The 22581-nt window shown below is 46.4% G+C and overlaps 1 protein-coding gene and 1 pseudogene across 1 annotated transcript in view; one reads left to right on the plus strand and one right to left on the minus strand.

Moving 5' to 3' along the window:
* The window catches only part of LOC129524658 (immunoglobulin superfamily member 3-like), a 40137-nt gene extending 18471 nt beyond the window's left edge, over nucleotides 1-21666 (minus strand). The window contains exons 1-5 of the mRNA XM_055350936.2: nucleotides 21261-21666; nucleotides 18972-19382; nucleotides 13132-13521; nucleotides 5795-6196; nucleotides 2114-2518 (exon numbers count right to left, since the gene is read on the minus strand). Of these exons, the coding sequence (XP_055206911.1) occupies nucleotides 2114-2518; nucleotides 5795-6196; nucleotides 13132-13521; nucleotides 18972-19382; nucleotides 21261-21666 (2014 nt within the window). The remainder of the gene's footprint in view (nucleotides 1-2113; nucleotides 2519-5794; nucleotides 6197-13131; nucleotides 13522-18971; nucleotides 19383-21260) is intronic.
* LOC129524425 (N-lysine methyltransferase KMT5A-like) lies at nucleotides 9322-10755 on the plus strand (annotated as a pseudogene).
* Nucleotides 21667-22581: the final 915 nt, after the last annotated feature.

Here is a 22581-nt window from a genome sequence, read left to right on the forward strand (position 1 = left end):
TTTGCCCCTTAACCAGCTGGCTTGCCTCCATCAAGATTCCTGACCACTTTGAGCCTTGGTTTCCTCATTAGCAAAATAGGGATACAAACACCTACATTATTAGGTTGTTGGATAAATTTAAAAAAGAAAACATGAGTAAAGCACTAAGCACAAACCTGGCATCCAAGAGGTACTTCATACATATTTTTCCCTGTCTGCCTTTAGTAACACCATAAATTAATCCAAATAATTAGAACCTTCAATGAACTCATTCTGTATTCTTCCCTTAGGCACTCCAGTCTTAGATTCCAAGTAGTACCAGAAACAGGCAAATACTAGGGATGGATTCAAAAAGGCAATGTCAGACAAGGTCTTGAGGTCAGCATCTCCTCTACCTTCTACAGCTGCAGAACCATGTGATGGGCAATGCTGCTCAGAAAACTGACTTTGAGAGCCAGAGGGGGCCAAAAAAGGTGCAATTACAATCCTAATGTCCCACTCAATAACGCAGGCAAGTAGGTACGTCGACATTTTCCACAACAAGGGTTCACATAAAATGGGGTCTCTGCTTAACCTTCCACTAACCTGAAAATCCACTTAAGTAAAACAGCCTCTTCTCTGGGCCTCTTGTCAGTCAAAGTTTAGGCTCTCGTTGGCCAAGGGAACAGTCTCATCATTTATACAACTCACTTGTTCCAAATCTGGTACAGAACAGAACTCTGTTATGGGGTTGGAAGAGGTGAAGGAGAAACCCAAAGGTTACCATTATTTAACCTCATGTTGATGAAAACAACACTGTGGCCACCTAAAGTAGTCGGGAAGACCAGGTCAGGCCCTAACCATGGCTGTTAGTGGACAGAAAAATCCCTTTGGCAAGACGTTCCAACCATCTTTGCAAAGTCAAACCCTTGCCCTTGCCTGCACAGGTATCTGTCCTAGCCGAGGCATAGGCTGGGTGAGGGAAGGAACACAGGAGCCTACCGCCTGGGCTCCACCCTCCACCAGCTTCTAACCTGGCAGGAGACAAGGACAGATGGAGGAAAACCATAAGAGCTGCATGTACTTAACTCCTCCCGCATGTCAGCGGAAGAGCCTGATGAAGGTGAGAGTGTTTGCAGAAAGCCCTACTGACTAATGCTCTCCAAATTAATCCATCCTGATGATCCGCTTTGAGACAGACTCAGCCTCCATAGAGAAAGGAGCTCAAATTCAGGGCCCATACAACTGGACAGGGCCTGGGTGCAGGCAACATTGTGGGAGAAAGACAACCGGAGTTCAAATCCTGTCTCCACCATTCACTAGGTACATGACCTTAAGCTAGTCACTTAAATCTTTCCTGGGGTTGTTGTGCAATTCTAATAGAATAACTGACCTTCAGCACCTCATGCAAAGAAGATGCTCAATAGGTGCCTATTACCCTCCCTCTTTACTCAGAATTTCCTTGTCTATGAACAGGAGACAATGATATCACTTCCCCATAATTGTATGAGGATTACAGGAGATGAGGTTAAGTAAAGAAAAGGGCTTTCTTTAAAACAATTGGCCTGTGCATTTCACAAATGTCCATGTCTACAGACACACACATACACACACACACACACACACACACACGCAAACACACAGGTTAGGGAATTGTTCTAGATTAAAGGAGTCTAAAGAGACAGGGTAACAAATGTGATGTGTGATCCCTGGTTGGATCCTAATCTGAAAGGGAAAAATAAAGGGCATGATTGGGACAACTGGGGAAATGTAGGTGATAGAACTACACTAACGTAAAACCCCAAGGGTGTGATAATGGTGCAGTGGGTGGGTAGGTTCTTAGGAGTTACATGCTGAAGTACTTAGGGAGAAGTGTCCCAATGTCCACAGCTTTGCCTCCAATGGCTCAAAAACAACAACAAACATACACACAGAGGAAGAAAACAAATGCCGTCAGACAACAACTGGCTATCAAGGAAAGGAAATACAAGTGTCCACTGCATGATTCTTAAAACTTCCTATTGATTTGCAATGTCTCTAAATGAAGAGCTGGGAAAGGGGGAAGTGATGCTAAGGGCTCCATGCACACTTTTCTTTTTCCCTCACGTCTGCTCAGGCAGCATGGGCACATTGCCCACAGGTCCTCAGCACTCACCTGGCTGCAGCAGCCTGATCACCAGCAGGCTGGAGGTCCTCTCTGCCAGTTGTGTCCAGGTGTTGTTGTAGTTCTTCCGCCACAGCTCTGCCACACACTGGTACTTGCCTGCTTCCGTGTCACTGGCTCGGCTGATGCTTAGGCGGACGTTGTTGCTGGGCTCAGCCTTCTCGGTGGCAGTTCGGGTTTGGAAGCTGGAGGACCTGTTCCCCCACTGGACCCCTCCGTCCCGGGTGAAGGTCACCAAGTCATGGAACTCCACCGTGCCCACCGGCTGGAACCACCATGTCACTGACACGGGGACCTGGGCAGGGTAGTGGGGTTTGATGATACACTGCAAGTCAAAGGAGTCGCTGTAGGTCACCCCCGGTGCCCGGGAGATGGCTGTGACTGCGAAGCCCATTTCTGGAGAGAGAGCAGAGAGATTCAACCAGAGGAGGCATGTGGCTTTCTCAGGGCAGTATGACATCAGCAATGGGGCAGCTGGCAAAGCAAGCAGTGTGGAGCAGAGGCTCTCGGGGCCCCTTTTGGGTTCTCAGGCTAGTGTTGCTTTTACTATCCTGCTGAAGCCCAGTCCAAGAGTTTCCAAGACTCCAAAGAAAGGCCCACCACAATTCCCCCTGAACAGCACTAGCCTAACCCTTCCCAATGAGATCCTCGTGCATTTGCTCCTCCCCTGGAATTAGACATCACAATCCTCTCAGGGACTGATTGCATGTAGGCAGGGTTGCTCCTAGAAATATTGAGATTCCATGAGAAAACAGGAAAAGAAAACCCCAAAGCCAATTTCCTCCATTGCACAGGAGGAAAACACAACCACACAGCCCCAACACCTCTTTTCCTGGTCCCTTAGTGCACTGGTGCCGAGAAGGGAAGCAGATGGAGTCGGCCTCCAGTCTCTTTCTCACGTCCCTCATGAAATCCAAGAACAGAGCAGGTGGGGACCTCCAGTGGGGTGGGACAATTGTCCTAAATGCAGGGTTCTGCAGTCTCAGTGGCTGTGGGTCTCTCAATATTCCTTATTGAATGGGCAGCACTGCTAAGCTCTAATACTGACTCCTCAATATGAGTACCTCAGAGTTCCTTCAGCCGGGAAATACTGTTTAATATTCATACATTGATCACAATCATAAAGCTAACAGTAGCCAGTATTTATTGAGCACTATCTAGGTGCAAGCATGGTGCCAACTGCTTTGCTCTCATCATGCTCCACTGAATCCCCAAAACAACCTTGTAGAACAGGCAGGCTTGTCATCTCTTCCTGCAGATGTAGAAACTGATGCAGAGAGAGGTTAGATAAATTGCTCAATATCAAGCATTTGGTAAGTCAATGACAGAGTTAGTCTCCAACCACATGTAACTGATTCCAGGGGCCTTTTTAGGTTACTTTACCCATGGAAAGCATAACACGGTGGTTAAAGGTCCAGACTCTGGAGCCAGCAGCCAAGCCTTTGATACTTCCCAGCTAAGTGACATTAAAGTTACTTAACTTCTCTCTGCCTCTGTTTTCCAATCTGTAAAATGAGTCTCTGTGAAGATTAAATAAATCAGTGTTTATAAACATTACAAATAGTACCTGGCACATGAGATATACTATATTTTGTTAAATATTTTGTTAAAAAATGAAATAGAAATTTAAAAAAAGTACTTTAAACACTGTAATGTGAAAGACTGGACACAGGATGAATCTTTTGGCTTTCTATGGGGAGGTTAAGTTGGCAAATAGGTAGGTACAATTTGCTGAAAACTCTGGACCTTTGATTTGGATTTCATGGGCTATCTCTATATACCCTTTAAAAAAGTTTATGACACGGAGGCCCATCCTTAAACATGAAGCATCTCTGACAGTCACTGTGCATCTGTGTGTAGTAGGTGTTGCATGAGGGTGGTGTAGGACAGAACCTCAGGGACAGGACCCACACCAGGTGCTCCTGGCCTCACACCTGAAGGGGAGAGAGCTTCCCCAAGCAAATGACTTTGTCTAGTCCTGACACAGACACATGCCACAGTCACAGAGCACCCAAGCTGCTCTAACTGAACAGCTATAATGGCCCATTGTACATTTGGGACCCGCATCTAATTATACTGATATGAAAATTCATGTGTGTCATTGTTAACTTTAGACTGAAAAGACAACCTCAATTAATCTAGAGTGCCCTCCCATTCTTCCTTGTTTAGTCCTTTGGGCCACCTGATTATGGCTGTAACCAGAGGTATCTCAGTGGTGGAGATCAGGTGAACAGTGCTGGCCTCCAGATCCCAGGGCAGAGCCCCTCAGTGCCCCTGGCTGTGAGAACCACCAGACATATGGTGAGTAAGAAAAAACTCAGGGGATAACCTGATACCATAAATTACTTCTAGAGAAACAATCCTCACTAACTCTAATCACTCATTGGACATTCCTAACCTTCCAGGATGGTTAAAAAAAAAAAAAAAACCAGTACTGGACATTCAAAAGTTGTCCCCCAAGTTCCATCTCACTGGGTCCACATAGTTGCTGAGTATGGACACAGGAACTGAGCTTATCAGGAAACGCAATCACTGGAGGAAGTTTCTAAGACAGAAATCTGAGCCATATAATTACTGCAAAAAGCAGGTCAATCTTTAGGATTAAGCTTTAGAAAACAAATGTAATTCTAATCTCAAAGGGGTAAGAAAATGGAGGACTCTGTCAAGGACAAAAACCACTCGGGGCTGCCGTCTTTACTGGAAGTATCCAAAAGCACCACCATCCCGACCTGCAAGGAAGGTGGTGACACAGTCCCAGGGAGTGGGACATAAAGTTGCTGAGGACAACCGATGTCTCCTGATAAACAGGAAGACCTGACATAACAAATTTCTTTCCCAGCAAAGTCACAGACTGGTCATTTAAAATCTAATATACTGTTTATATCCAGGCAGATAAATGTTGATAGAAGCCTCTTTACCCCAGTGAGAAGCAAATCTAATCTTCCTTGGTTTTAGCAAATCTCAAGGTATCTTTTCATTCCATGCTAATGAGGGAATAGCTTTGTTAGGTATGGGCCCCATCAGGTAGTAGAAACTTCTAGCCTTAGGCAAAGTATTTAATGTGTCTCAGTCTCAGTTTCCTCCATAAAATGAAAGTGTCTGTCACTTGGCTAGGTGGGGATTCAATGGGACAACTAAGCTTAAGTGTTAAGGATTAGCCAGGAACATAGTAAATGCTAAATAAATGACAACAGATAATTTTATACCCTTCTCTGCTCTCTTTCAGGAAGGCTGGCCCCTGAGGAGCAGGGCAGGAAAGACATGCCACACAGTGCTCAGCCACTCTGCTCTCTTTAAGGCCAGGCTGGCAGTGGCCATGCTCCTCCACCTGGGGCCACCACTATGGCTGGGTGGCTTCACTAACCTGGATGGAGTTCTGATAACATCACTCTCTCCCAGCCAGACGAGGAGTAGTCACAGCTTCCAGCTATTGCTATCCCTCAGGAGCCCCATCATCCACTGTGGGTCCCTTAGTCCTTGCTAGCACTATCTTAATTAATTAAACCCTTATAAGAAACAAAATAGATATAAAGGAAAGTACTTCAAACTGTATAGGTAAAAGACTGGCCATAGTTTCCTGCTAGAACTCTGACAGACAAAAGTCAGGATAAGGTGTTTGACACTGAAGCTGTCTCCATACCAGACCCTCTGCCAGTCCCACCGCTCACTCACCAAGAGCTATGATGGAGATGGGAGTGCTGGCCCGGCGCTCCCCAACAATCTGCCACTCGCCATCCACCACCCGCACCCATTCAGTCACATGGCATTCATACTGGCCCTTGTCCTCCTTCCTGCTGTTGAAGATGCCCAGGCTGAATGAGTTGGGCTGCACCTGCTCCATCTGGACGCTCCCAAAGCTGCTGCGCTCCCAGTAGGACGAGCCTGGCTGCACGGTGCCATCCCGGTCTAGCCACATGATATTGCTGCGGCGGTTCTGCCTGTCCACAAGCTGCCAGATGACAGAGAAGCGACCCTGCAGCCTGCCTGCCATGCGGACGCTGCAGGAGAAGCGCAGGTCCTTGCCCTCAAGGATGACGCTGGCATTTCTGGCCACCTCCACGGAGATGCTGCTCTCTAGGAAGAGGGAGAGAGAAACACCCTGGAGGCTTTATGGTCTCCACAGCGCCCTCCCCACAGAGGAAACAGGAGGAGGGGTGCAAATGGAATCATATTCAGGTACGGTGAGCCTCAGAGGGTCAAAAACACTCTGACCCTAGCTGATGTAAGCCCTGGCTGGTTCTGGGCATTGCTCCCTGTGGTTTTAGATCTGATAATCTAGGATGTTCTTTGCTGTGTGCAGAGAACTGTGATAACGAGGTTCTAAGACCTGAGCCTGAATAAGAACCTAAGAAATACAACATAGTGGCATGATGATTAGGGCATAAAACAATTTATTGGGTAATCTATTCAGCTGGAGTTCAGGGTTTTTCAAGTTGAATTTTCAGCAAGAAGAGTAACTCCAAAATCCTACTTCACTTCCCTCTTCCTACCATTCGATACTACAGCAGTCAAATAAAAGCTGAACATCCATAATGTGCCATTTGAGTCCTTCAGGACAATTTAGGAAATATGAAAAAAAAAACTGACAGTAAGTATTTGGATGATAACGTGTGCTTAAGTGTGGGTAATAAGGGAGCACAGATGGTCTAGTTTCGCAGAGTGCATGAGGAGCAGGCTTTCATTCTTTCATTAACACACAGGAAGAAAACAAAGCCAGCAGCTCGTCATCCACCACTCTCCCGCCTGTCCAGTCAGCCCTGGGGCTCCTTTGCTCTCTTTCTAGAAACATTCGGCCAATCAAAAGTTTGGGATAAGGATTCCACTCCCTTCTCTGTCTCATCTAGCCTCTGCTGCTCACTTAACTATCTGAATTCACTCAATCAAATTATTTAAACTCGACATGCCTCAGCCTCTTCTTCTGTAAGACAGGTAGAGAGCCACCTTTAATTGTAGAATTCTTTAAATATTAAAAAGTAAATGAGATGATGCGTATAGATTCACCTAACACATAGTAGGTTTTCAAAAACTGGTCATCATGATCATGATTAATTTTACTATTCCACATAACTCTTTGTTTTTATAAACATCACAGATAGCCTAATATGTTTTAATTATGCCTGTAGTATTTTGTATAATTATCTATATTGAGTTCAGAAGGTCTGTAAGTATTAAAGAACACAAAGTAACTAATTTGGCTCCAATTTTGGGGTACCACCCACATTAAATACATGCAATAATTTAAACCAATTAATTAAATCAAATCCCAGATTTTAAGACGCACACCCAATTACCAAGAGAAAACACACACATACACATAACAATGCATTTGAATCAAATCTTTTCTCTCCTTTATTTCCCCAACAAGCAGAAACAAAGACGAGCACTGAGCCTCAAAATGTAGCTCTTATTATAGTGAGGATGCCTGCTAGCCATTCTGGATGTGCTTGTTTTATGTGAAAAATAAAAGGTCTGGATGGGGCAGGGAATAGCAATTTTCCCAGGAGGGCAACCTCCCCCAGGAGTCATACCAGGATGATTCATAGAGATAATCAGGCTCCTGAACAGTCACCATCTATAGCACTAATGGTTAAGGGGATGCATTTGGAGACTTCCTAACTCTGTAATCCTGTGGTTCTTCCTTAACCTACCAAAGCTCCAATTTCTCATGTGAAAAATGGAGATACTAATAGTGCCTACTTCTTAGGGCATGACATTGACAGGATTAGATGAGGTAATTATTTTTCATCATCATTAATAACAACAATATTCCTCTTTAGATTAAAGACTCATCCCCACTGTTACCAATTCAAAATAAGGGATTAAAAGGGCAACTGCAGCATCAAGGAAGAAAATCCTTTCACTTGTCTTAAGTAGGAGAATGACTTGCAGGACCTTACTCTCATCCCCTACTGTCATCCCAGTGGACTCTTACGCAAGTCCTAGCTCATTTATTGAAAGGGCTACTGTTTGGTGGTGCTCTGTTGCTTGAGCAAGCCTGGAAACCCACATAGTTAGAATGTGGGGCTACAAGAAGAAATGCTATTTTATTACAGCAGCTGAGGCAAAGGCAACTACAGACCTGGTGCCTCACTGCCCACTAACACTATTTACAAGAATCTCCAGGCCTGAGAAAAGGCAGCCGACAATTTTAAACTCTCTGGATTAAGTGAAAACTAGGACAGAACTAATAAAAATCTGAGTACACATTCGCAAATGAAATTTCAAATCAGGAAGTTGATGGTGTAGCACAGGCTAAGCGCAGGGCGGTGGGTGTGGAGTTAGAAGCAAATATTTCCTAATGCAATGCAAGCTCAACCACTAACTGAACAATCAGCTCTGTCACTTCCTGTGTGGTGCTCTGATTTCTTCATTCATTCGATGGATATCATATTGGCCTCTACGAGGATTTGAGAGGTGGGAGCGGAGAAGATGATATATGCAGAAGCACTTTGGTCTCTTAGGAGGAAAAGCGCCATTAAAATCCAAGGCATTATCACCATTATCGATGTGATTGTTGTTGTTCTTCAGCCGACTTACCCAAGTGGCCTTGGGACAGGATCTGGTGGTGCTGGGGGATTTTAACTACCCAGTTATCTGCTGGAAAAGCAATATAGCAGGCCACAGATAATCAAACCAGTTCTCAGAAGGGGTTGGGGGAAATCTTAGTACAAAAAATATAGGAAGTAAACAGCGTGGCTGCCCTTCACTTGATCCTTAGAAAACAATGAGGAATTAGTTGCAGATTTAAAAGTAGAGAGTCCGTGGTTAAGGCAAGCACAGACTGACAGGAAAATAGTAAAGACAGTGGGCATTCAATTCAATAATTTCAGTTGTACGGTATTCAGCGAGCACCTACTCTATGCAAAGCACCATGCTAGGCATTGCAGGGCGGAAAAGGCTAAGAAACAAAAGAATTTCAAGATAATTAGGTGGAGCGGGCGAGCGGGCGGGCTGCTGAGGACGCACCGCCTGCGCCTCCCTCCCTGCGTGCCTCACCCCGGGCGGCCCGGGGCTGCCGCGGTGCGCGGGTGCCGGGCCCTGCCTTGCCGGCCACGGGGGAAGGGGGCGCCATGGGGCGCTGCCGGCCCTTCCCCGGGGCGCCGCGGCAGCGCTGGTGGCGGCGGCAGCAGCAGCGGCAGCGGCAGCGGTGGTGGCCCGGTAGCGGCGGCGGCTAGGGCGCGGGGCGCGCTGCCATGGGCCTGGCCGGGCTGCAGGCAGGAAGATGTCCAAGCCCCGCGCGGTGGAGGCGGCGGCGGCGGCGGTGGCGGCGGCAGCGACGGCCCCGGGCCCGGAGATGGTGGAGCGGAGGGGCCCGGGGAGTTCCCGCACGGACGGGAGAACGTATTTACCGGGCAGTCAAAGATCTATTCCTACATGAGCCCGAACAAATGCTCTGGAATGCGTTTCCCCCTTCAGGAAGAGAACTCAGTTACACACCACCAAGTCAAATGCCAGGGGAAACCATTAGCCGGAATCTACAGGAAACGAGAAGAGAAAAGAAATGCTGGGAACGCAGTACGGAGCGCCATGAAGTCCGAGGAACAGAAGATCAAAGAAGCCAGGAGAGGTCCCCTGGTACCTTTTCCAAACCAAAAATCTGAAGCAGCAGAACCTCCAAAAACTCCACCCTCATCTTGTGATTCCACCAATGCAGCCATCGCCAAGCAAGCCCTGAAAAAGCCCATCAAGGGCAAACAGGCCCCCCGAAAAAAAGCTCAAGGAAAAACGCAACAGAATCGCAAACTTACGGATTTCTACCCTGTCCGAAGGAGCTCCAGGAAGAGCAAAGCCGAGCTGCAGTCTGAAGAAAGGAAAAGAATAGATGAATTGATTGAAAGTGGGAAGGAAGAAGGAATGAAGATTGACCTCATCGATGGCAAAGGCAGGGGTGTGATTGCCACCAAGCAGTTCTCCCGGGGTGACTTTGTGGTGGAATACCACGGGGACCTCATCGAGATCACCGACGCCAAGAAATGGGAGGCTCTGTACGCACAGGACCCTTCCACGTGCTGCTACATGTACTATTTTCAGTATCTGAGCAAAACCTACTGCGTGGATGCAACTAGAGAGACAAATTGCCTAGGAAGACTGATCAATCACAGCAAATGTGGGAACTGCCAAACCAAACTGCACGACATCGACGGCGTACCTCACCTCACCCTCATCGCCTCCCAAGACATGGCGGCTGGGGAGGAGCTCCTGTATGACTATGGGGACCGCAGCAAGGCTTCCATTGAAGCCCACCCGTGGCTGAAGCATTAACCGGTGGGCCCCGCGCCCTCCCCGCCCCACTTTCCCTTCTTCAAAGGACAAAGTGCCCTCAAAGGGAATTGAATTTTTTTTTACACACTTAATCTTAGCGGATTACTTCAGATGTTTTTAAAAAGTATATTAAGATGCCTTTTCACTGTAGTATTTAAATATCTGTTACAGGTTTCCAAGGTGGACTTGAACAGATGGCCTTATATTACCAAAACTTTTATATTCTAGTTGTTTTTGTACTTTCTTTTGCATACAAGCCGAACGTTTGTGCTTCCCGTGCATGCAGTCAAAGACTCAGCACAGGTTTTAGAGGAAATAGTCAAACATGAACTAGGAAGCTAGGTGAGTCTCCTTTCTCCAGTGGAAGAGCCAGGACCTTCCCCCTGCACCCCCGACATCCACGGACGGGGTGTGAGGAAGACGCTGCCTCCCAATGGCCTGGACGGGATGTTTCCAAGCTCTTGTTCTCCTAACGTCTCGACAGGCGCTCACTGAAGTGTATGAATATTTTTTAAAAAGGTTTTTGCAGTAAGCTAGTCTTCCCCTCTGTTTTCTCGAAAGCTTACTGAGCCCTTGGCCCCAAGCACGGGCCGGGCATAGATTTCCTCTTCCACAAGCTGCCGCTTTTCTGGGCACCTTGAAGCATCAGGGCGTGAAATCAAACTAGATGTGGGCAGGGAGAGTGTTGCTTACCTGCCCTGCTGGGGCAGGGTTTCCTGAAACTAGGTTAATTCTTTATAGAAATGTGAACACTGAATTTATTTTAAAAATAATAATAAAAATTAAAAATAATTAAAAAAAAAAACCACAGAAAACAACTTACATGTATACAGGTCTTGAAGTGAGTGAAGTGGCTGCTTTTTTTTTTTTTTTTTTTTTTTTTTTTTTTTTTTTTTTTTTGCTTTTTTTGGCTTTTTGTAGAAGAGATTGAGAATGGTACTCTAATCAAAAATAAAGTTTTGTAGTGGAACCAGAGATTACTTACCTGACATCCACCCCCATTCCCCCTCATCCTGCTGGGGTTGAAAGTTCCAGACCTGCTGTCGAGGCCTTGTGTTTGTCAGATACCCAGTGTCCTCCTGCAAGGATGCAACTGAGCTGAGGTGTGAGCCTAGGAGCCCAGGACCCCTGACCCCAGCCACTGCTGCCAGCCTCAGAAAGGCACCCAGGTGTGCAGGGGAGCACACAGGGCCCGGCAGCCCCCAGGAATCAAGGATAGGGCTAAGGTTTTCACCTTAACAGTGAAGGCAGGAGGAATAGGTGGCTGCTTCCTCCCGCCCTTCACAGAACTGATTCTCACACACTGTCCCTTCAGTCCAGGGGGCCGGGGCTCAGGAGCCATGACCTGGTGTCTCCTGCCCACCCTGGTCCCAGGTAAATGTGAATGGAGACAGGTATGAGAGCCTGTCCTCATCTTTGATTTTCCCCCCAACCCCACCTCGGGCCTTACGACGGTGTTACCTAAGAAAGTCTTCCCTCCCACCCCCTCCCCCATGCTAGCCTGGTCAGTGGTCAGCAAATTGGAAGAGGATCCGACGGGAGTATAAATGTGAGACACAATGTCTTGATTATACCTGTTTGTGGTTTAGCTTTGTATTTAAACAAGGAAATAAACTTGAAAATTATTTGTCATCATAAAAATGAAACAAATTAAAATATGTATTGCCAGGAAAAAAAAGATAATTAGGTATGTGTGTGCATGGTTTTTAACAAAATAATAATAAGCATAAAAGAAAATAATCCAGTTGATGAGAAAAGAAGAAAAGACTGACAAGAGGACCCCTATGGCTACTTTTTACTTCACACTTGAAGAGAAATATTTTAAATATTAAAACATATAAATAAAAAGTAAAGGAAATTATTACAAGGCTCAGAGAAAGAATAGTTTTAGCAGCTGAGAAAAGGTTAAAGGTTAGTCTTAAAACTTTACCACTTGTTTAAAATCAGAGCATCATAGGTTTTTATTCTCTTTACTAAAAACAGAACTATGGGAGAATGAGATTAATAAGAATATCTTGATACTATGAATGTTTAAACACAACACAAGCAAACACCGGTAGTTTCTGGAATCCCTAGCAATGGCCACTACCCACCCACACAAGGCCAGTCTACATGAAGGCTGGGAGCCCACTGAGGCAGCCTCAGAAATCAGCTAAGCTTAAAAGGCTATGCTCCAGGAAGATGTGAGAGGTCCCATCCACTGACTTTTAGAAACACAATTTCAACAGGGAAAAGCCATTTAGGGAAATGCCAGCCTTTATACCTGAAAAACCCAGATGGCAAATCCTTAATAATGCACTTTATGATTTAAAATCCTCCCATAAAAGACCAGCTCTCCTTAAGTGAGATTTCAAGGCAGGCATCTATCTACCCACTTCTTCTGGGACTTGATTCCCACACAAGAGCAAACAGCTTTCTGGGATTCCTGGTTTCCCTCCAAGCTGAGCTGGCACTGCTTGTGTATGCACAGGGCTGCTAGCAATCAGATAGGCCTATGCCCAGCCCTATCTGGGCACCCTGATCCTGGACACCCCTGATCCTGATCCTCTGCTATGTGGAGACTGCTAAATGTAGGCAGGTGGGCTACAACAGGGAAGAGAGGCTCAACGGTTTTTCCCCCAGCTCTGCATTAACCTCGAGGGTTCCATCTGTCTCCCCTCACCCTCACCACACTATTCTCTCTCCCCCTACCTCTCCTAAATGATGCTGAGCCAAAGGAGAAGAAAGCAGCACATCTCTCTACTTACCGAGGGGGAGGACTATGATGGGGATGTTCTTGGGACGCTTGCTCTCCTTATCAATGAATTCCCCCGTCACGGTTTTCTCTCGCTCAGTCACCCAGCAGTTGTATTTCCCTCTATCTTCCTGGCAGAGGTGGTAGATCTTCAGCACAAAGACACTGTCGCTCTCCTTGGCCACGTTAAGCTGTCCGCTGGCTTCCCGGTGAGCAAATTCGCTGTTGAGGACAGGCACAGCGTTAGGGCCTATGGTGGCGATGAGCGAGCTGTTGAAGGCCCAGGAGACAGCAAAGTAACGGTCGGGAACATTCTGAGCCTCCAGGATGCATCTGAACTCCACCGGCTCGCCCACCGTGTGCAGCCGCTTCTCTGTTTCCAGCCAGAGAAACTTCTCTGTTTCTCTCTTTGTCTGAGAGAACAATTAAGAAAAGAGACACATTCTGGGTGAATGAGGGCCCCAGCCAACTAAACCACATTAGCACATTCCCACTATCCTTCCTCTTCTTTACAATACTAATTGCGGGGAGGACCACAGCACTTGGCTTGAGAGTAAAATCCAACTCAGACCCAGGTTATCTGAGGTCCAGAGAAACGCCTGAATATCACAGACAGAATTCAAAACTACTTCAGCCCAGACGGTCTAAGCAAACTGTTACCCCAGTTAAACCAATGGGGCTCAGTCTGAAGCTTTAGATGTCTTGCATGAGACCCCCAGTTCAGTGAGAAGCTACTAATATCACTCAAATGGTGGATTACAAATATCTAGCCTTGATATATGCACCCAGAACTCTATTTAAGCAACAGCATTATAAACATTTTCAGCAGATATTGTAAGACTTACCCCACTGAGGTCTGTGGGAAAAAATTACAGAGTGGCCTAGGTGCTGGCCCAATCCTAACAAATGCTCAAAGATTAAAATTCCCTCTCTACCCCCCGCCATGTGAATACTAGAAATAAGATGTAGCTATGACAAAACCCTAACAGAATTACATAGAAAAAATAAAAACTAATGTCTGTTCACTAGTTTACCACCTGTCAGATCAAATCTTTAGGCAGATTTCAATGGAAGTAGGTACTTTCCCACTGAAGTACCTACTAAGTACTTACTTTAGTAGGAAAGTACCTACTTTAGTGGGAAAGTACCTACAAAGTACTCACGCCTGGTTAAACCTTAGTAGGTACTTTCCCACTTAGGAAGTACTTAGTAGGTACTTTAGTAGGAAAGTACCTACTTCTGCTGAAAGCCAGACAGCCTCTGAAATGATTACTAAACCCAAGCAGCCTCCAAAGAGCTAGGTGTTTTTTAAATTTTTATTTATTTACTTATTTATTGTGACAGGGTCTTGCTCTGTTGCCCAGGCTGGAGTGTAGTGGCATGATCATGGCTCACTGCAGCCTCGACTTCCCAGGCTCCAGCCATCCTCCCACCTCAGCCTCCAGAGTAGCCACCATATCTGGCTAATTTTTGTTGAGTTGGGTGTTTAACCAGGCGTGAGGGGGTGACCAAAGAGGGCCTTATCACCACTAACAGCATCACCACAACCTATGTACCAGTGTACAGTGGCTATTAATCCCATTAGACAGCTATCGTATCTCATAGGCACCCAGGGCAGAAGTCAGGGGGAAGAAAACGGAGTTAAGGGTTAGAGACTGGAGCTGTGACCACTGCCCAGTTCTAGCTCTGTTCCTCTAAAAAGAACACTGAGGTGGAAAAAATCTCATGGCAGAGATGTTTGAATTCCATGTAGATTCATTAGCTCTGACCTTGTCTGCCTTCCCTAGACTGGCATGTCTAGTCTTTCCCACTATCTTCAAGATCTTGCCCATTCATCCCGTCCTAGGCACTCTTCAAGCAGACGAGGTTTCTGTTTCCCCGAGAAAACATAAGAGTCACGCATGAGCAGCATCCACATTCCTCTTTTCCAGCCCCAGCTCAGCTTTACCCCTCCTGCTCCTCAGGCTCTCCAGCCCCTCCCCCCGATATAGGCCAGTGTCCTGCTGCAAACACCCCTTTCCAGTGACCTAACTACTTCCTCTAGCAGCCAAACTTCCTGACAGGGAAAACCACGTCATCAACTCCAGGGCCTCCCCTCCAATGAAGTAGCTGCCGTCGCAGCTTCCAGCTCCCAAGAGACCAGTCTTAAGAGGCATGGATTGAAGGAAGCACATTTCACTCTGCCACCATCTGCCTGGATGAACACACCCATATGGGACAGTCCTCGTGTTATCTGCTGGATATTATCTCTCAGGTCAACCCAATTAGTCATTTATAACCCGACATCAATGGCAGAAAAGCACTCCTTCCACATAAACACCACTGGAGCTGTGCAAGGGGTACCCTAGACCTCAGACCTTTCCATTACTCCAGGTTAGCCTGGCTGTAACTCTGGCTTTCTTCTTTCAGCGGCCAAAGACTCTGCTTATCTCAGGGGAATCCCCCCATGCCTTGGTGACACCTTCATGTTCCCAGGTTGAAGACACAAGATTTACCCGCATCACCCCCGTTTCTGCCCTTGGTTATGCCCAGTCAATTACCTCTCTAGAAACTGACCTGTGCTTTTTCCAATACCCCTTCCACTTCATCTCACTGAAATTAGGCTTCACTGACTTAGCAAATGTCACGAATGATCCACCCTACCCCTACCCCTACCCCCATCCTAACCAAAGGCTTTCCTCAAGCAGGTTGAGGCCTCTGAGCCTGCTCTATGATCCCTTCTCTCCTGCTCTTCTTCTTGCTGGCCTGCCCACTCTGTTCCACTCTCTCACCTGTTTCTCTGGTCACCTCTTACTGCTGCTGTTCTCCCAGGGCCTTTCCCATTTTAACCCCATGGGCTCTTCCAGGGACCTGATCACTCTCAGGCTCGGTCTCTGAGCCCCAGACCCCTATGTCTGAGGACCCACTGGGTGTTTCGCATACTGAGCATCTCTATCAGAGTCTATCTGATGGATGGGCTCTTTCATTGGAATTTACAAAAAGAAAAGGCAGCCAATGCTGCCACAAATGCAAAGGTCCCGCATGTCCTCATTATTGTTCCTTCCCTTCCACAGTTCAAGGAACCCCCAGAGCCACAGCCCCAGCCCCTGGGCTTCTAGACAGTTGGACCCCTCCTTCCATTGTGCTCTTTATTCTTTCACCTCTGGCACCCACTGACCTAGCCTTGGCTCTTATTAGCTCTTTTCTACCTGGTCTCTTGGCTTCAGATGCAACGGATTTAATCAACCTCCAGGTGGCCTCCATAGGTTTTTCTTTCTGAAACCCTGATCTGATTGTCTTACTCCCTGCTTAAAAATCTCTACCTCCTCTCCAGCTGTCTGCAGCAGAGGTCTTCAAACTTTATGAAGAAGAGGACAAAGGAAGGGGACTTTTTATTCATATAAAATCTTCTGCTGCCAAACATAGTTGAAGCAAGGGGGGACCACCCAGGCCCTCGCATGCCTTCTCCCTGCACTCCTGGGTATGTACACGTGCACATGAACACCAACACACACCCATGTCTAACCTCCTAGGCACCTTTGAGGGGCTTCCAGGGTTCCAAGAACAGCTTGAAAACTCTTGGCCCACAGAGTCAAGCCCCGGCTCTATATCACTGCATTTGGGGCTTTGGGCTCCCTTTCCTCTCATCACACACATCTGGAACTCAACATCTGGAACTAGTCATACTTGACTCCTTTCTGCTTGCCAAACATATCAAACACTTTTGCACTTTTATGCTTCTTCTACTGCTGACTCCTCAAGCTTCCAGACTCAGTTCAAGTCAAGAAACTTATTGGTGTTCCTGGATTTGTCTTATCAACCATCCCATTCAGAGAAAACTATCGTTGCAAGAACACTTCCTATTTCCGGTATTCCCAGAGCACTCTATACAAATGCTATCAATGCACTTAGCACATTTTACTTGTCCATTGGTTCTCAGGTCTGCCTAAGTGCAGGGACCAGTGCTAGTCATCTTTGAAGCCCTTAATGCCTATCACCATCACACCTTCAATGCTGTGGAGACTGGCTACATGTTTACTGAAATAAACTGAGAAGCGTAGAGTTGGAGATGCAACTGCTGAACCTAAACAGCACAGGAATGCAGAGTGAAGTCATCAACTTTTTTTTCACTTAGTTTTCCTTTTGATGGCTTAGTCTAGATACATTTTCAGGGTAAATTCAAAAAGTTCTAATTCCAAATTGGTAAGATTAAAATAAAGAAGATTAACTGATGCAACCTAATTTAAAAGCATTAAGACTCAAAATTTGGCCCAAATTTTTGAAGTTGATCTTAAAACTATCCAGGAAGGGAAAGGATAAATATAAAATAAAGCCCCTTGGATAGATTTTTTAATACTGAAAAATCCAGAAGCAGCTAAATGTCCTACAGAGCAGATAAATTGCTCCCTATCCCTACCAACCCCTATGGTAAAAGATTTCACATCCATTAGATGACTTATTAAAGTGATGTCCAGAGAATTGCTTCTGCCCTAGAAGCTTTGCTTGAAAAAAATGTAGATAGCAGAAGAATCACCTGGGAAGCATGCTAGAAATCCAGCTTCCCAGGTCCCATCCCAGGAGCCTCCAATTGAAGACTTCTGGGAAGAAGCCCCAAAATGTGTACTGTTAGCTGAGTCTGAGGCATTACTCTAGAATGGCAGAGAAAGTATGCAAAGACCTAGACAACTAACTGCAGCAAATGGGACAGGGAGCCCAAGAGACAGGTCCTGAAGAAGGACCCCACCTGTACTGCAACTCACCAGCTCATTTCCAACAAAGCCACACTCACTCACCAGAACCACCACAGTCCTCACTGGAAGTGAGCATCCGCACAAGGAAAGGCTTTCAGGCCACTCATCACCAACTTAGTGATGGCACAACAACCACGCTCCAATCAAAGCTGGGGGAACTGAAGGCCCATGTGAGAACCTGCCCTCAGCCCAGCAGAGGCAGCCAGCAACAGCTGTCAGCTCTGGCCTGGAGCCTGGTGGGCTTATGAGACTGGGGAGTAGAGTCTGGGGCCACAGGAGATACCAAGAGAAGTCAGGGAGGGTTTCAGCTGGCTGTGCCACCATCATTTTGCCTCAAGACAAATGATGGTGTCTAAAGACATCATGCAACCTCTTAAGGACCGCTTCCAGGCCTTCACTTAAGAAAACATCTACAGTGGAACTTGGTACTCTCAGACTGGCCTCATCAACATGCCCTATGACTCCTCTTGAGCCCCAACATAAAGTAATCTGCATTCAGCATCCTCACCGGCAAAATAGGAGTACTACCACCTACTCACCTCACAGAACGTCTGGGGGATGGTGAAGTAATATGTGATAAAGCATTTTGGAAATTACAAAATATCACCAAAGACTATTATTAGATAAAAAATAATAATTTAAGCCAAAATTTCTCTAGTTCATAATGTTAGACCTTGGATGGAAGTCTCATTATCTCAAATGGCTTCTGCAGATGAAACCAGATGGGTACCCAAGGAAGGCAACATCATTAAACGGGGTAGCAACTGTGGCTAATGGGAATGAAAGCCCAGAGTTTTAAGATACAAATGGTTTCTCAGAAATCTCCCAATTTTTAAAATGAGTTTCTAATTCAAAAAAGTGTAAACACCACATAGGTGGAAGAAAGCATGTCTCTAAGCAGGATTCAGTCTGTGTGGCACCTGCCTGTGACTCAGGTCTTAGGATACCTATGTCCCGCACATCCCTCAGCTCCCTCCGGCCGCACACAAGACCGGCTTTAACTTCACATGAAAACCTGCTGTCCTGGTAGAGGTGCCCAAAGAAGGAGTCTCCACATTCTCCCAGTATCTGACAGCTTTCACCACCAAGTAAAGGACAGGACAAGAGGCTCAGAGGGACTGACCAGTTGGCTGGACGTTGACCACGGCTCCCTCGGAACGCTTTCGGGTCATAGCATACCATGACCCATCCGGATCCTGGATCCACTCGGCGGCCTCGCAGTAGAACTCGCCCTGGTCAGAAGGCTGCAGGTGGAAGATGGTGAGGTGGAAGGTGGTCCTCCCCAGCTTGTCCAGCAGCACCTCCCCCAGGCTCTGCCTCTGGGCATATTCGCTGCCGGAGTGAAGCATGAAATCTCGGCTCAGGGAGATGACCTCCACGGGCTTCTCGCCAACTTTCTGCCAGAGCCAGGCCACAGACAGGTGGCTGTGCTGAACGGTCTCCGAGGCCACCTCACAAGTGAGCTCCAGTGGGTCCTGCTCCACTCTGTGCAGAGTCTGGGGCATGGCAGTGGTCTGCAGGGAGTCTGGGATCACTGCAACACAGAAATGTCCTGAGACTGCAGTCACAAAGCCACAGAATCTGAGACTCCCGGGGCTAAGCTCCCATTCCACGCAGGTGTCACTGCACTGCGTCCCTAACAGTCATCCTTGAACCATCGATTCAAGGCCACAGACAGCCCCAAATGCACATAAACAGAAAGTTTTCTGTTCAGATTTGGAAATGCATTATTTTGGTGCTTACACTTACCTGTCTCGAATTCTAATAACACTTGGATAAAACATGGGGTGTATTTCATATTACATAATAAATGAACTCCCTGAAAATACTGTCTTTAAACAATTGTCTTATAGGTCAAATAACATTTGTTGTTGATTCTGGCACTGCTTTGAGATACTTTAACTTCACTTCTGACTGATCCTCTAATGGAAATACCTCCTGGAACTTTTAGTTTTACATTTCTATACAACATCCTTTCTTTCCTTCCCACATCCCCATCCTGTAACTTACTTCAGCAATGCAGCCCTAGGAAGATGATTTTTTTAAAAAACCATTTTTGGTAGAAACTATAATCATCATACCCTATTTTTAGTGGGTTTAATTTTCACGTAATTCATCGATCAAAGGGGTCCTCACTGGAAGGAAGCCACAGTCTGGAGAGATTCAGGCAAGAGAAGAGATTTTCTCCGTGATCCCTTGGTCAGAATCATACTCTGATCCTTGCTTGCACCTTTCTGGAGATTAAATAGCACCACCTCTCTGTATGATGAGAGTACCCTAGTCACAACTAGTATGTGTTTTCTCCCTGTTCTCACCCAAGGATTGGGTCTTACAGGTCTCCTGCTGGGAACGGCCAAGTGCAGTGGCTCACACCTATAATCCTAATACTTTGGGAGGCTGAGGGAGGCGGATCACCTGAGGTCGGGAGTTCGAGACCAGCCTGACCAACATGGAGAAACCCCGTCTCTACTAAAAATACAAAATTAGCCAGGCATGGTAGTGCATGCCTCTAATCCCAGCTACTTGGGAAGCTGAGGCAGGAGAACTGCTTGAACCAGGGAGGTGGAGGTTGCAGTGAGCCCCATTGCACTCCAGCCTGGGCAACAAGAGCGAAACTCTGTCACACACACACACACACATGAAAAATAAAAGGTCTCCTGCTGGGACACAGACTAGTTAGAGAAAGGAAAAATAAACAAATGATAGTATGTGTATTAATAAAAGAACTAGCAACACCCACTGCTTAGTTGTGATAATAAAAACTGGACATTAAGATAGGCAGAGAAACAGAACAGCCTTGATACGGTTAACCCTTTGACACTGGCAAACACTGTGACCAGTGCTGCCCACACTGGAAGCTCCTGCATCCCTCTTCCTCATGTTTCCTTCAGCATTAAGGAGCAACAAGGGAGACAGCCAGTTCATAGTTCCTTACGCATGGAGCCAAAGGACCTTCAATGTACAAGGTCTGAGCAAGGACCCGCAGCCGCATGTGCTTCCTGCTTCAGCAGTGCCCCGTGGGTCTCAGAGCTACCCAAAGGCCTATCCTTCCGAGAGGTTTCTCCTCTCTTCCAACTGATGTCATAAGTCTCACCTTCCTTGTCATTCAGATCATCAACCACAAACGTCCTTGCCTTATATTTTCATATCCCTTTTCACCAGTTACAGGGTTAGTTAACTTATGAAATTCTTAACATCTGCATTAGATCTTTTTAAAGTTTCACCCTCAACCACCTATTATTTAGAAGTGAACACAGAAATTTAGTTTCCTTGTGCTATCTGTTGACCCCTAAAATATGTTGGGAGTTTTGGGATTTTTTTTAAAGTCAAATGCATGGCATAAAGCAAAATTACACTACTAAAGAACTGAGTCAGGCCAGACGCTGGCAACGTGAAGACAGCTTCTCCTTACCCACTAGGTTCATCTTTGCACTGTAAATCCCAAAGTATTGCTTATCGGTGCTGGGTGTGTGGCATTCATATTCTCCGGCATCCCGGGCCTGAAGATCTGTGATGTGCAATAGGGTTGGGTTCCCCTGGACTCTTTCTATGAAGATCTTCCCTTCGCGGATGCGCTGGGTGTAGATGGCATAGGGGAAGGAAGAGTCCATGGTGCTGACGATCTGCACCTCTCGCTCTGGCGACGAAGGCAGGTAAATGGACCACTGGAAATTCTGCTCAGAAGGTCCCTGGTAGCCACTCACATTGCACCAGATAGTGATGTGGGAGCCCTCCGTGCGGTACAAGGGTCCTTCCTGAACGGTGACCTGCCGCTGTGCTGACACCACACCTACGAGGGAGAGAAACACACGCAACATGCTCACTTACTTCTCAGACCAAAATGCAAAGTAGACAGCAATCTCCAAAGGGTTTGTTATTTGTGTGACATGATAATAATATAAACAGCTTACTGGCCCTTTCAAAGGCACTCTGTGATTTATAAATATTAATTAAAACACTCTGTGGTAAAGCACTGTCCCTAATTTGCATATATGGGAATTTGATCATGCCAAGATGTGCTTTTGTTACTTACTCAACAGCTGACCCTTGGGAATTTCATTTAGCCCCTCTGTTTGTCATGTATATGGCAGTTTATATCTATTTATTAATGCTGTGTATAAAGTTTTTAATAAAATAAGCAGGAAAAGTTGAATCCTTGGCACAAATTCAGATGAAAACAAATAAAAGCAACCATCTAGAAATCTGGCTGAAATTAAATGCTTCTTCCTTGGTCCGAGTGCTGTTGGGAGGGAGTCCTGGGAGCACCTTTTTACTGGTGCTGCACCCTTCATTTTCCCATGTAGCTGCTCCCCAACACCACCCCAAGGAGCATTCCTTAGTTTCTCTTCCCTCCATAAATGGAGGCAGAGCTGAGCTCCTGCAGGCTGCTATCATTTTAAGCTGAGCACACCCAAATACAAATGTGAAGGGCTGAAACAGATCCCTGATGCCCAGATTCCCACAAACTGACAAAGGGGGGAACTAACAGTGCCCAGCTAAACCTGTGACAAGGACTGTCAGGCTACCCTTGAGTTTCCCACTCAAGACTCCCCCGCTGACCTCCTGCCTTCTGGCTCAGATACTGTTCTCCAAGGTCACTTCTGCCTGCCTTCTCCATGTTCTTCTTAAAGTGGCATGGTGAGTTTAAGTTCTCATTTCATGCCAACTCAACACTGATTGTGCCTGAGCCACTCAGAAGGTGGGAGGGGCACACCGCTGCCTCTTCATTTCGG

The sequence above is a fragment of the Gorilla gorilla genome, chromosome 13, assembly GCF_029281585.2.
Source record: "Gorilla gorilla gorilla isolate KB3781 chromosome 13, NHGRI_mGorGor1-v2.1_pri, whole genome shotgun sequence".
Taxonomy (NCBI): Eukaryota; Metazoa; Chordata; class Mammalia; order Primates; family Hominidae; genus Gorilla; species Gorilla gorilla.